This window comes from Grammomys surdaster, unplaced genomic scaffold (assembly GCF_004785775.1).
Source record: "Grammomys surdaster isolate TR1022 unplaced genomic scaffold, NIH_TR_1.0 126086, whole genome shotgun sequence".
Lineage (NCBI taxonomy): Eukaryota > Metazoa > Chordata > Mammalia > Rodentia > Muridae > Grammomys > Grammomys surdaster.
In genome coordinates this window covers 3766204-3779773 of record NW_021620894.1, presented here as the reverse complement: position 1 = coordinate 3779773, position 13570 = coordinate 3766204, and the positions used below count along the sequence as shown (strand labels likewise).

The 13570-nt window shown below is 43.8% G+C and overlaps 1 protein-coding gene across 3 annotated transcripts in view; it reads left to right on the top strand.

Annotated features, from left to right (window-relative positions):
• Ubash3b (ubiquitin associated and SH3 domain containing B) overlaps window positions 1-13371 on the top strand; it is a 138693-nt gene extending 125322 nt beyond the window's left edge. For all 3 annotated transcript variants that reach the window (XM_028755877.1, XM_028755879.1, XM_028755878.1), the window contains exons 10-14: window positions 596-688; window positions 3679-3823; window positions 8863-8969; window positions 10355-10464; window positions 11996-13371. In XM_028755877.1, the coding sequence (XP_028611710.1) occupies window positions 596-688; window positions 3679-3823; window positions 8863-8969; window positions 10355-10464; window positions 11996-12133 (593 nt within the window). In that variant the 3' untranslated portion in view covers window positions 12134-13371. The remainder of the gene's footprint in view (window positions 1-595; window positions 689-3678; window positions 3824-8862; window positions 8970-10354; window positions 10465-11995) is intronic.
• Window positions 13372-13570: the final 199 nt, after the last annotated feature.

Genomic DNA, 13570 nt, shown 5'->3' with positions numbered 1-13570 from the left:
CTCTCTCTCTCTCTCTCTCTCTCTCTCTCTCTCTCTCTCTCTCTCTCTCTCTCTCTCTCTCAGATGTAAGAGCAGAAGTTGAGGTAGGCAGGTCAAGAGAAGGGGCTGCCGAGATGAACATTGACACCACATGAAAGATCCTTAAAGTTTACCTTGTAGAGAAAAGAAGTGAGCCACACAAGGAACCTTAGGGCCTTAGAGCATTGGATGTTGAGTTTGGACAGCTGAGATTCAGGTTAGCACACTGGAATAGTAGCAGTGTCTGACAGGGTATCAGTCCTCTTCCTGGTACCAGAGAGCAGGTTTTAGCATCTTCCTTGTAGAGGTCAGAGCATTATCCTGTTGGTAGGCCTCCCCTAACAGGGCATTTTGCTGCATGCTGGCTCCAGACAGACGAAAATGAGAAGGCAAGAAGAGGGTGTTGTCTGGTCCTCTCCATGGACGCGCTCATGAGGGACCTGGCTGACGCTAGGCTCTCTGCAAGCTCCTGATGGGAAAAGGAGGATTATGGGTCTGCTTGGCACCATTCCGCTGAGGGTCAGGATGATGCCCTAGTGAACCCATCATGATGATTCTCTGTTGATTTGCTCGGCAGGTGAAGCCTTGTTAGAAAGTAATACCGTTATTGATCACGTGTATTGCTCTCCATCCCTACGCTGTGTTCAGACTGCACATAATATATTGAAAGGTAAGACTCTTGGCTGGACAGAGGTTGTGCGGTCCAGCCCTCTGCTTCCTGTACCTTACTGTAGCGTTATGGAGTTTCAAAATGGAACGTTTACTTTGTGTCTGTTTGTTTGCTTGTTTGTTTTTGAGACAGGGTTTCAAGGTGACACGCAGCCTAGGTTACCCTCAAACCTACGGCAATCCTCCTGCCTCAGCCTCCTCAATGCCAGGATTACAGGCTTGAGACACCATGGCTCGCAGAAATCTGAAACTCTTATTGATGTTTCTTCTACAAGGTGACAACCTTGCACAGGAGTCATACTCCTGACAATGTAATCCAGATAAATAAAGGGAGAATATTACTAATTTTTCCTTAAGGGTTTTAAGCTCTCTTAGATTGTGGCTGTACAGAATATTTACAACTTTTACAGAGAGGATTCCTTTTGCATTTAAGCAATGAGATGATCAATCTTGCCTGGCTTTCAGATGTTTTCAGTAGTAACTGAGATGTTAGGTGTTCCACACCATTACCATCTTAGTTTCTTCAGTTAATTGCAAAGACTTATTCATTCATTCATTCATTCATTCATTCATCCATTCATTTATTTTTTGAGATGTGGTCTCACTGTGTAGCCTTGATTGGTCTGGAATACTCTGTATAGACCATATTGGCTTCACACTCACAGAAATCCCCTGCCTCTACCTCCCAAGTGCTGGGATTAAAGGTGTCCACCACCCTGCCCTACAAATTAGAAGACTTTAAAATCTCTGTTGCTGTCAAAGCACTCAACTTTCACCCTGAAATCCATGAACATTCACATTGGGGCGATCTCCCTTCTCACCCCATTAGAAGGAAGACTGGCCAGACAAACAAATGAGCCAGAAATTAAGAAGCCATCAAAGAATTGGACACAACACTTGAGTCCTCGGTTCTTCAACCTTAAGTAAACCTTCCTCTCGGTACAGAAGCATCTGTGTATTAACTGCACACAGAGACACTGGTAAATGCAACGTGAAGAGAGTTAAGCAGATATAAAGGAAAAAGTTCTACTCCAGGGGAATCACACGATGATAAAACAGAACTTGAACACTGTCACGTGTAAATGTTCAACGTGGGGTTCCCTGATGAACAAAGCGCGTTAACGGATGTGATGTTTCAAGTACGGTGGGTGCTACTGCACAGTAGTCGGTACCAAGAGAATAGCTGGAGGTTTTGAGTGTGAGGTTTTGTTTTCTAAGACATCATGGAATTTACTATAGCGACAAGGGTCGTAATGTAGAAATGAGCTGGGCGTGGTGGTGCACACCTGTGATCGCAGAACTCCCGAGGAAGCTGAGACAGGAGGATTGAGAACTATGGCAAGCATAGGATACACAGCAAGACTTTTTTGTCTCTGAAGGTAAAAACAGTCACAGGCTTGGACAAATTGAGTAATGACTCATTGAGTGACGAGTTGCCCCTAAATCAGGTAGCAGCCAATCAGGTAGGAGGTAGAGGTGCAGCCAGAGTAACAAACGCAACGTGTTGGTGAGACAGAAATTTTATCTTATTTTGTTAGACACACCTTTATGTATATCTGTACAACTTACATATTAAAAAACACTGTACAAGGAAGAAGTAAAGAACGAAATTAAAGACTTTTTAGGATTTAACACTGCAAAACACAAAATTTACAAACATTATCCAAACCTGTGTGCCTCTGACTTACGTAAGTCATTGAGTCTAGTAGGAACTGAATAACTGCCTTGTAATTTTAAAAAAAAAATTGAGATTAGGGACTGGAGAGATGGCTCAGTGGTTAAGAGCACCAACTGCTCTTCTGGAGGTCCTGAGTTCAATTCCCAGCAACCACATGGTGACTCACAACCATCTGTAATGGGATCTGACGCTCTCTTCTGGTGTGCATGAAGACAGCTACAGTGTACTCATATACATAAAATAAATAAATATTTTTAAAAATTGAGATTGTAGTATAGTTACATCATTTCCACTTCCCTTTGCTCCTCTCAAACCACCCACACACCTCTCCCTGCCGACCTCATGACTTTTTTCTTGTTTATTTGTTACATATGAGTGTGTATTTCTAAATACGTAAGTACAACCTGCTTGGTTTGTACAATGCTACCTGTGTGTTTTCAGGGCTGAGCATTTAGTATTGGCCAGCCAATCAACATGCTTTCCCCTGGAGAAGACCATACACCCACTCTGAGCATTCCGCAGTTACCCACAGTTCCTTGTGTCGGGTTGAGACCTCGTGGGCCTCCTCCACGTCCCCTCCACCCTCATGTCTGTAGGTGTCATCCTTGTTCAACTCACATTTAGGCAGTCATGTTTGCAAAATGTCATGGGTGTGGCTTCTCATATTCCTAGGAGATAGCAATCCGGTAGCAAACTCCCTGATCCTCTGTTTCCTCCAATCTCTCTGGTCCCTCTTTCATAATGTTCCCTGAGCCTTAGAGGTGGGAGCATTTATAGATGTAACCACTGGGGCTGGGCTCCATAATTCTGCCATTGATTGGTTGTGGTTTTCTGTAGTAGTCTCCATCTGGTGCAAAGACAAATGTCCATGGTGAAGGGTGAGGACACACTTATCTGTGGGTATACGGGCAGATACTTAGTTTGTGGTTAGGGATTGTGCTGGTTTAGTTAAGTGGTGGGTTATAAGTTTTCCTCCAAGATCCATAATTTCACTAGCCCTGAGCAGTTGGCTAGGTTTCATGGTTTCCCTCTTGTTTAGTGGGTCTTAAGAAGTCCAAGCAGAGAGCTGTTGGTTGATGCTGTGGTGTGGATGCCACTGCTATACCCTTAGGGTTATCCTGACATGTTCATTGTCATGGTGGCTCAGAGGCGGTATAGCAAGGTAGGACTTACGGTTTCTTCCCTCCTTTGAAAGCTTGCATGGTACATCCTGGTCTATCTTGTCATGTTCTCTATCAGTTTACCCTGTGGCTCGTTTTTCCATTGACAATATGATGGGACTCGCTTCATCTTAATTTCACTCCATCCTTAAGGTTTACAACAAGACAATCACTTGAAGATTCGGGTCGAGCCGGGCTTATTTGAATGGACAAAGTGGGTTGCTGGAAGCACATTGCCGGCATGGATACCTCCATCAGAGTTAGCTGCAGCCAACCTGAGTGTTGATACAACCTACAGGTAACCTTTGACTTATCTCCATAGGGCCCTATGTCCTGTACTGTTACCAGGCCAGGCCAAGTTTATCAAGCAGATGTTAGACCTAGCAAGGCTTACAGGGAGCTCATAGTGGTAGAAACCAAGCTATGATTTTTAGGAAACAAAACTGGGGGACACCCAGTGTTTACTTGTATTTAATATTAACATAAATTGTACTCCTTACTCCACTTACAGTTGTGTTCATATTTGTCTAACTTTATTATATCTATTTCAGTGCAATAGTGAAGCCATTTTATATGTTAGGGGCATACACAGAGTGGTCATAAAACAGTTCAGTGGATTAGGGACGTGACAGTGTGTCACCTTCCATTTTTACTTTAAAATTTCCAAATCACTTGCCCTTTTATCCTTTTGAGATAGGGTCTCGTTATGTAGCCCAGGCTAACCTGAAACTGTGATCCCCCGTCTCTATCTCCCAAGTGCTGTGACTACAGGCAGGGGCCACCACTGGATTTTTAATTCTTCCTTCTATGTTCCTTTATTATTTCTGTGATCACAGAGCATAAAAGTGAATAAGGTGTGTGTGTGTGTGTGTGTGTGTGCCCATGTAAGCACTCTATTGAGCTATATCCCCAGCCCAGATGGCCATTTTTATGTATGAGATAGCCCAAGTGGCTTGTCTATGGTAAAACATTTAGTGACCATGCATGGAAATAGTAACAATAACATTATTATTGTAAAAATTAACCTCTATTAATATCTTCTACTATTTTTCTGTGTGTCAGGTTCTGAGTGTTCTACCTGGGAGTCATTCTCCACCGGATGCATCGTTCTTCATTAGACCATACTCTGTGCTAGGTTTTTTGTTTTGCTTGTTTGTTTTTTAATGCTCTTAGGTGAACAATCTACATGCCTGGTAAAGAATCAACCAATAATAATACAGTGACAATACCATTCAAAACCCCACCCACACACTGAGGAAGGCCAGGTAATCACAACCATTCTGGTAAAGAAATTAAACTCCTCTGTCGTAGAGGATGATGCGGTAATTTTTCTTAGTCCAATAAGCTTATACAAACTTATTTTTTTACACAGAAAAAACACAACCCAGTTGTTATATTTATAGGCTTTATGTCTAGATTGAAGAGCTCTATCACTAGACTGATTTATTCCTCAGCTATGAGACCTCTTGCTACTTGCAGCTTCTCCAGGCCATTGGTTCTACTCCATCTTCCTTCTACCCCCTCTTCCTCTGTTCTCCAAGACCTCCCTTCCCTCTAACCTTTATTTGGCCAGTCGGGAGAAGGTTCAGTGAGATTACCTGATCTACTCTTCATTGGGGGTACTCTCTCTTGAGGAAGCAGAATTAACATCAAAATACAAACCCCACCAGGACAACCCACAACTAGAGCAGATTTGGCAAAGTGACCAGTCTGCTTGGAACGTTCTTCCGTGTGCTCTCTGCTGTCCTCTCCTTTCAAATACCTTAACTATGAATAATCCATTGAGTCCTTGAACAAGATGGGAGAGGCTATCCTTCTTCTCCGTTCACTCTTCTACTCACTGGGCAAGAACTAAGCTAATTCAGCCGCTCAGCCCTGTGCTACCCCAGGTCTTAAGGGAATTAGCTTTCCCTGGCATAACGTTAGATCAGACTTTTCACTAATGAGCTTCACAGTTTACTCTGTCCTATCTCTAACTACTTCTTTTCTCTTTCTTGGGGGAAATAGCAGTAAAATATTGTCCCCCCCATACCAACAGCTCTTACTTTTCTGGCTTGTTAACTGCCGACGCTGGTAAAGTAACTTTTCTCTCTCTATCCAGCCCACCCAGGTCATCTTGGGATGGCTAGGCCTTAGTTTCCACTGTTGTTATACAACATTTCCCAAGATTACCTACGAAGTTCTGCAAGTTCTTTTTTGCTGAGCCATACACCCATCAGTTGTGTAGACGGGATTGAAGGCTGGGAATTCCTGGATCAAGACATGGTTCCAGGTTTCCTTTTCCATTTTAAAATTCAGTGGAACAGGCATTAAAATTCTTACCAGGCATGCAGATTCTTCACTCAGGAGCATTAAAAAAGAACAACCTAGCACAGAGTATTGTTTCATGGAGACAGCAATGGATCAGGAGAATGACTCCAAGGCAGAATCCATAGAACCTGACACACAGAAAATTTTCTGTCAGTTCTGAGTGGGACTAGGAAGCCTCTATTCCCATGGAAACATTGAGAAAGCCAAAGGTAAAGTCTATGAGAGGCCCAGAGTAGAGTTAACCACTGTGTCATAAACGGAACCAAATGGCTAGATCTTTGGAACAAGTAAATGAAGCTCGTGTGGTGACATGGAGAACAACCCCAAGAGTCAAGATAATCAGAATCAAGGTGTGCTCTGCTTACATAGCCCTGGCTCTGGGGCTCCGTGGTGTAGGACATCTGCTGCTCTTACAGAACCCGTATGGCTGCTCGCGACTATCTGTAACTCCATTTCCAGCGGAGGCGATGCCTCTTCTGACCACCTCGTGCTCTTTGCACACACGTGGTATACTTAATATATACTCGGCCACATACGCATAGAATTAAGTAAGTGCGTAGTTAAAAAGAGTCTTGGCTTCTTGCAACAAGAACAGGAGGGAAGGGCTGGAAGCCGAGGGAGGGAACAGTCCCAGGCTAGTGACTCATATCTCCCTATCATCCACAGAAACAAGAGCAGCCTGTGGGCTGTGTGTAGAAAGAAGGCTAGGGATCTGGGCCAAGACTGTGAGAGAGAAAAACAAAAACAAAATATTCTACCAACTGGGAAGCATGTCAGAGCAGGGTACAGGGCCCTGACACATGGAGTTAGTGGGCAGCAAGGACAGAGGACTGAAGGAAGTCATAGATCTGGGGTGTAAGTAGGGTAAGCTTTGGATGAAGCTCAAGGCAAAAGCCTGCATTACAATTGGACCAGTATTGGTTGGAGAAGAGGGTAGCCATGGGAACATGCTTGGAGAGCCCCCAGGGAGCAATTAAGCTGTGGGTACAGAAGTGGGTGGGACTTAACCTGACTCTAACAGCAATGCAGGACCTTATAGGTGTAGCTATAAGCACTAGCAGTGTGCTAGGTCTTGCTTATAGGAGAAACTTAGACTCTGTCCCATGATCATCAGGATAACTCTTCGGGATGCTGGATGAAGCCAAAAGCAAGAACAGATGAGGAGCTAGGTCCTAGGATCCCATTTTTTCGTTTGCACAAATCTCAAATACAACAATGTGGTCTCACCCATAAAATGACTCCCTGGCCACACAACATGGCTTTTTGTTACAGAATGGAGGAGAAAGGAGAGCTCCTGGGAGTCAGGATAACATGAATAACAGTGGAACCTCATAAGAGGTGGGGCAGAAAGAGGAGGCCAGGAAGAAGAGTTCACTCCAGAACAAAGATGTTCATCCCTAAGTGGTGGTGACCATTGCCTCTACCTTTCTTTCAGGGAAGAGTCAGGTAGTGAGAATCAGGAAGCTTTCTCCCTGGAGAAATGTGCTTGCTGGATGGGTAGAAAAATCAGGTTTCCTCCAAACACAACAGTATTAGGCTTCCTGATAGTAAAATAGAGCATTGAATGGCCGGTCTTTTACTATGTTTGATTGGTTGGTTGGTTGGTTGGTTGGTTGGTTGGTTGGTTGGTTGGTTTGTTGTTCATTTGTTTAGTTGGTTGGTTGGTTGGTTGACTAGTTGGTTGAGTGGTTGGTTGGTTGACTAGTTGGTTGATTGGTTGGTTGGTTGACTAGTTGATTGGTTGGTTGGTTGGTTTGGGGTTGGTTAGTTGGTTGGTTGGTTGGCTGGTTGGTTGACTGATCCATGTATTTGAGAAAGTGTTTTGCTCTGTAACACAGGCCAGCCTTCAACTTCCACTGGCAATTCTTATGCCTTAGCCCCGAGAAAGCTGAAATGTCAAGTATGTGCTGACATACCCAACTATGATGAATGATCTTGAAGAGAACACTAGCAGAAGCTGCCCTGTTTACGTAAGAGGTTCAGATCACAGGGCACATCCAAGACTCAGATTCAGACCTCAGCTCTAAGAGTTGCCAAAGACTCAAACAAGTCAGCTGTCATCTAAGGGCCTGTTTTGTTACTTAGAGGCTTAGAATTTTTGGAAGTGTTGAGAAAAGATTATCCTGGAAGAATGCAGGCAGCAGGCTTGCATATACCCCTACACATTGGAGCCCCTCAGTAAATATTTTTAGCATTAATTTTAACAGTATATAATTTAAAAATTATAATCAAGATGTCATATGAGTTTAGAGAACTCAACACCACCTGTACCGGGTGCCACACATTCAACAATTAAAGACATAGGATATAGAAAAGGCATAGGATATAAGATAAGACAAATATCTCCTGGACTAGGACATCAGTAAAATAAAAGGGGAGTATAAACAGATCAAGGTGGGCCCCTCTCTCTTCTATGCCTTTGTAGATTGTATCACAGTTATGGGTTCCATCTACAGCCTCCCCCACCTGGTCCACGCAGAGAGCTTCTCAAGTGGAGAAATTAATTCATCATTATGGCCCTCAGGCTTTTCCTAGTGCATGGTTCAAAATAAGACACAGAGAAGGAAGTGGCTGTTGGAAATGTCATAAGCTCCCAAATAGATGGACAGCACACCTGTTTTCAAAGCTCTCCTTGCAGCTCATTGAGAAGAAGGCTGCCTAGGAGAACCTTGGACATCCCAGGTGATCTATACAGAAGGAGTCAATCAGTCTCTACCTTGCTTCTTCTTAGCTGTGTGATTAGGACCCTTGCTGACCATTAATGTCAAGAAAAAGTCATTAGTCTGCTTAGGTGTGTCCCTGTGGGTGAGGCATTCACTGGGTGCCTCGTTTTTTCTAGGGAGTCATTGTGGCCTTTCAACCTCAAAGTCTCTTCCTTGGGCCTCCTTCCTTTCCTGAGAAATGGATAAGCAGAAATAGGGGCTCCTCCGAGAGAGGTCTCGACATATTTAGGATGATGTCATTCACTTTATCTCAGGGTCGAAGTGTTGAAATGTTTCCTTGCTCTGTTCGCCTTTGCACTTATAGACCTCACATTCCAGTCAGCAAATTGGTGATTTCGGAATCCTACGACACCTACATCAATAGGAGTTTCCAGGTGACGAAAGAGATAATAAGTGAATGCAAGAATAAAGGTAGGTGGCATCATTTGGGAGTGCACATTTAAATATACTTAAAGATGGGGAACAGCTCTCCTTCATGATTGACGAACCGGTTGAGATGTCTGAATTTTGCTTTGTCAACTGTAACAGGAGAGAAATATGTTTCCAGGCTCTCTAGTAGAAACTTGGGCGTTCAGTTCGTGATATTCTGTGAGGATCTAACATGGAAGTTATCACCCAGGAACCAGTAGATGATGGCATTACCGCATTAAGTAACTTGGGCTTGGTATCGTAGCTATTCATCTTGTACCTTATGGAGGGGATACCCAGTTGTAATTTCCAGAAGTTCTATAGAATAATTCCATTCTGATTTGCCTATGATGATCCAGGATGGGTACATCTATACACAAACTCACCCACAGGGATGCATGGGTACACGATCCCTGCTGCTGCTAGCCAAGAACAGTGACGGGGGAGGCTCAAACCTATTTGCATCTTCTAGAGTTTGGTCTCAAATAGTTGATGACATGTAGGACCAACTGGCCACCATGAGTCTTAGGGTAATATATTTATACTCCAGGAACAAAAGAATGCAACTTTATACACGCAGATGTTAACAGTGGGTAGCCATGGGCAACTGAGGAAGGATGATACCCGCATTGCGATTATTACTGATATTACTCACCACTATGAAGATACATGAAGCGTGCTATCAGCTACGAGGTCTCCAGTGCTCACAGTTCTGCAGTGGTGACATTTAAAACTGTCCTAGAGGTGCTGGCTCAGGGAGCCAGCCAACATGGTCGGCTTGTGTCTTGATGATGGTAATGGTTACACAGAGATATGATGAGGACACCGCCTTAAACTGGATGCTCACACACAAAGCAGTGTTGATGAGCCTGGGAAGATCAGAATTATCACTTGTACCCATATCCATTTCCATGGCTTTAGCTGGTAAATCACATCATGAAACATCAATCATGGGGTGGGGAGGCTGGGTGAAGGGACCTAAGACCTCCTTACACCAGTAGGGTAATTACTTCTACTTTGAATTTTTTAAAAATAATTTTTAGTTCTTTTTAAATTACCGTACAAGGTATTAGACAATATTATGACATTTTCAAATGAAGTGCATGTTAGTAGATTCTCCTGCCCTAAATTTACCTATTTCCTTGCAGTCTCCAAGACCAAACCCGGAGCATAATGCATGCTGGAAATGCCCATTTACTGAACTACATCCCTAGACTTCCTTAAAGCTGATAATTAATACGTAACGATTGTACATATTCATAGAGTGCAGTGTGATTTCAATATATGCATATGTGATATATAGTAAGGCAGTCACTGTAATGAACCTTTCTCATTTCCTGTGATGTATAGGGAGACAGTCACTGTAATGAACCTTTCTCATCTCCTAGGAAATAACATTCTGATCGTGGCCCACGCGTCTTCCCTTGAAGCGTGTACTTGCCAACTCCAAGGCCTGTCCCCGCAGAACTCCAAGGACTTCGTACAAATGGTCCGGAAGGTAATTCACTCTTGCATTTATGGGGGGCCAGTGGGTACTTTGTGTTTTTATAACTGTTGGGCGACTGGCTGATAGCTCATTTCCTCGAAGCAGAATTTTCTGCTGAGCTGGGAAGACTCTGTTACTGCTCAGCTCAGCCAAGATGTGTTCGGTGGAACTCCATGGGGCCTTTGATTGGGACTGTGTCAAAGAAGGTTTTTTTATGGAGGAAGCTAAGAATTGTGAGTGATGAGGGAATAACACAGGCAAACAGGAATACAGCTGAGATCTTGGCCTCAAGAGAGGGCTCAGCAGGCAGACAAGGGAAACAGCACGTGAGAACTGAAAGATAAAGTCAAAACCAAGGCAGGACAGAAGCCCCAGGAGGCTGGCCTGTCAAGGGTCTTCCTTCTGCCTGTATTCTCCATCAGCTACACACCTCTTCAGGTGAAGCAGGTGTCTTTTTTCCCTTTAAACAGAAACTCAAATCACAATGTTCTTATTTTAAAAGTTTTCACTTAGGCAAGCATTCATCCCATTAGGCTGTAACCTGAGGGGGTCAGGGAGAGGACAGTTGGTTGTCTTGTTTATGACTGTGACTCTGGACAGAGACCACAGAAATAAGCTCTGACTTGCCAGGACAGCCCCATGCTTTCTTCTCTGAATGTCACAGGTACGTGCTATGCCCCCCACCACCCAAAGGTTGATCTTCTTTTTTTTTTTTAATTGAATAATCGGCTAGGTATAGTGGCACATGCCTATAATCCCAATCCTGGGGAAGTAGATGCTGGATGATCCAGATTTCAGGGTCATCCTTAGCTGCATAATGAGTTCAAGGCCAGCCTGGATTACCTGAGAGCTTACCTCAAGAAAACGTGGATATTCTTTCCCATGGTGCCCAAATTTAATGTGAGAAATCATTGGTCTGCTTTTTAAACTTGAGATATGCAATTTGTACTAAGTTAACCCTTAGTACAGTTGCTTGACTCTAGTCTGTCCCTAACCCTGAGGTCAACTGTGGTCTGAAGATACAGTATTATACAGTAAGATATCGGGTAGGGTAGGAAGTGAGTATATTCACAGTAACTTCTGTTATAGTATATTGTTAACAATGTTCTGTTTTATGTGTTATTGATGTTAGTCTTACTGTGTCTAGTTTATAAATTAAGCGTTGTCATTGGAATGTTAATATAGGGGGGAAGACATATACAGGGTTTGATACTATCCAAACTCAAGGCGTCCACTAGGAACCTGGGATGGCTCTCCATGGTTAAGGCAGTACCACACATACTTCAATCCTCTTCTCCTGTGCTATTAGCCAACCATCTCTAATCTTGTAGTAGGGGTGCTCACCGTTGGCCAGCTCTTGTTCATCCATACGAATGCTTAGCCTTACAGGTTCCATCTGCCTGGAATTGTTTGTTAAGTTTTGGAAGGTTTTACATTTCCGCCTGCATGCCCTGGAAACACCTGAGCTTCTGTGTCAGTACAGAGGTTAAGGCAATTAACTCAAGGTCTTCTGTTTTCCCTCCTCTGATGCTTTATCTTTCAGATCCCGTACCTAGGCTTCTGTTCCTGTGAAGAATTGGGAGAAACTGGAATCTGGCAACTGACAGACCCTCCCATCCTTCCCCTTACCCATGGACCCACTGGGGGCTTCAACTGGAGAGAGACCCTCCTGCAAGAATAAGCTACCTGGGAGATGGGAAGGACTGGCCGTTTGCAGATGAGTCCTCAGGATGTTCCGTAGCAGTGGGAAAGCCCACACTGCATTCAAAGCAGACAGCTCAGAATCATTTAGTGTATTTCTTTTCATGCTTTAGGGGATGGTGAGATTGTGTCAATGAGAGAAAGTCTAGTGATTCCGAGGGAGAATTTTAAAAATCCATCGCTCTGTTCTTGCCTAGCTAACAAGGCTTTGGAGAACTGTCTTCCTAAGCTGAGCACCTGCTGCAGCAGAAACTACCTTCCTCCTTCAGGCTGTGCATGGCTAAAGAGCCTCATTCTTCTCCCAGAGAGCTGCTCCCACCCTCAAATGGCATGCAAGAGGAAGAAGGACTGTGTCTGGAATCCAGCTGGGTTGGGAATCGTCTTTTGTATTCCATTTGCAAGTCAGGCAAAGCCACACTGAGGAGTGCTTTGGTGGTTGTTAGGAACCGTAAGAGTAGTCCGGTGTCAGACAGCAGACTCTACTCTCAGCAGATTCTGTCCACTAGCATGCAAGGCACCTGCTTGAAGACTTACAGCATTTACCCTGGTACCACCACTTGATCTCCAGAGCAGCCTGGCCCTTCATGCTTCTATCTGTGAAATGGGAAGAACAGCCCTTTTGCTCGCCCCAAGCACTTTAGGAATCATGCAATCATTGAATCATTGAATGGGAGGTGCAGCGACTGGCAGAGTATTAATCAAGTTGAAATGACCCCTATGATGGCCGGATGAACTGTGAAGTCCCCAAGCCTGTGTGAATCAGGACCTGTCTTTTCACCCAGGCTCTCAACTGTGTTAAGCAGTTAAGGAGATTGATATTTGAAAGGATGTATGTTCAATTCACTATTTGGATCAGCAAAAAAAAAAAAAGAAAAAGAAAAAAAACCTCCAGTGCAATATAGATATTTTTAGAATCTATATCAAAGGTCGTGTTGTTGGTCACATACTGTCCATGTCCACTGTAGCAGAACGTCCATAGGTTAGCCAGTTTTGGGTTGTCTAGGAAGCCCAGGACTAATGTGAACAGTGACAGTCACACTGTACTGCTTCTTTTGCTGCCCTCTTTGCTTTTCTATGGTCATTTAAAACAGCTGGCGGGGAGGACCACTTGAAGGAAGGAGAGTCACAGCCTATCAGTGGGCTCTCACTACACCCACTTCCTGTATTTAGAGAGAGTGCGTGTATTTAAAAGAAGAATAAATGACAATCAAACCGAAACATCCCATATCGATGTCTGTTTAATTGTGTATATGGATAGCCATTAGGGGCACAGACAGTACCTCGGTATGAGATAGTTCATTGTGTAGCATGTGTGTGCAAATTGAAACCAGCGCCACTGAGAAGGAATACTTAATATAAAACAAATGTGTCATTAGAAGCATTACAATGTAACAACCAGACATACACCTATGTGTGT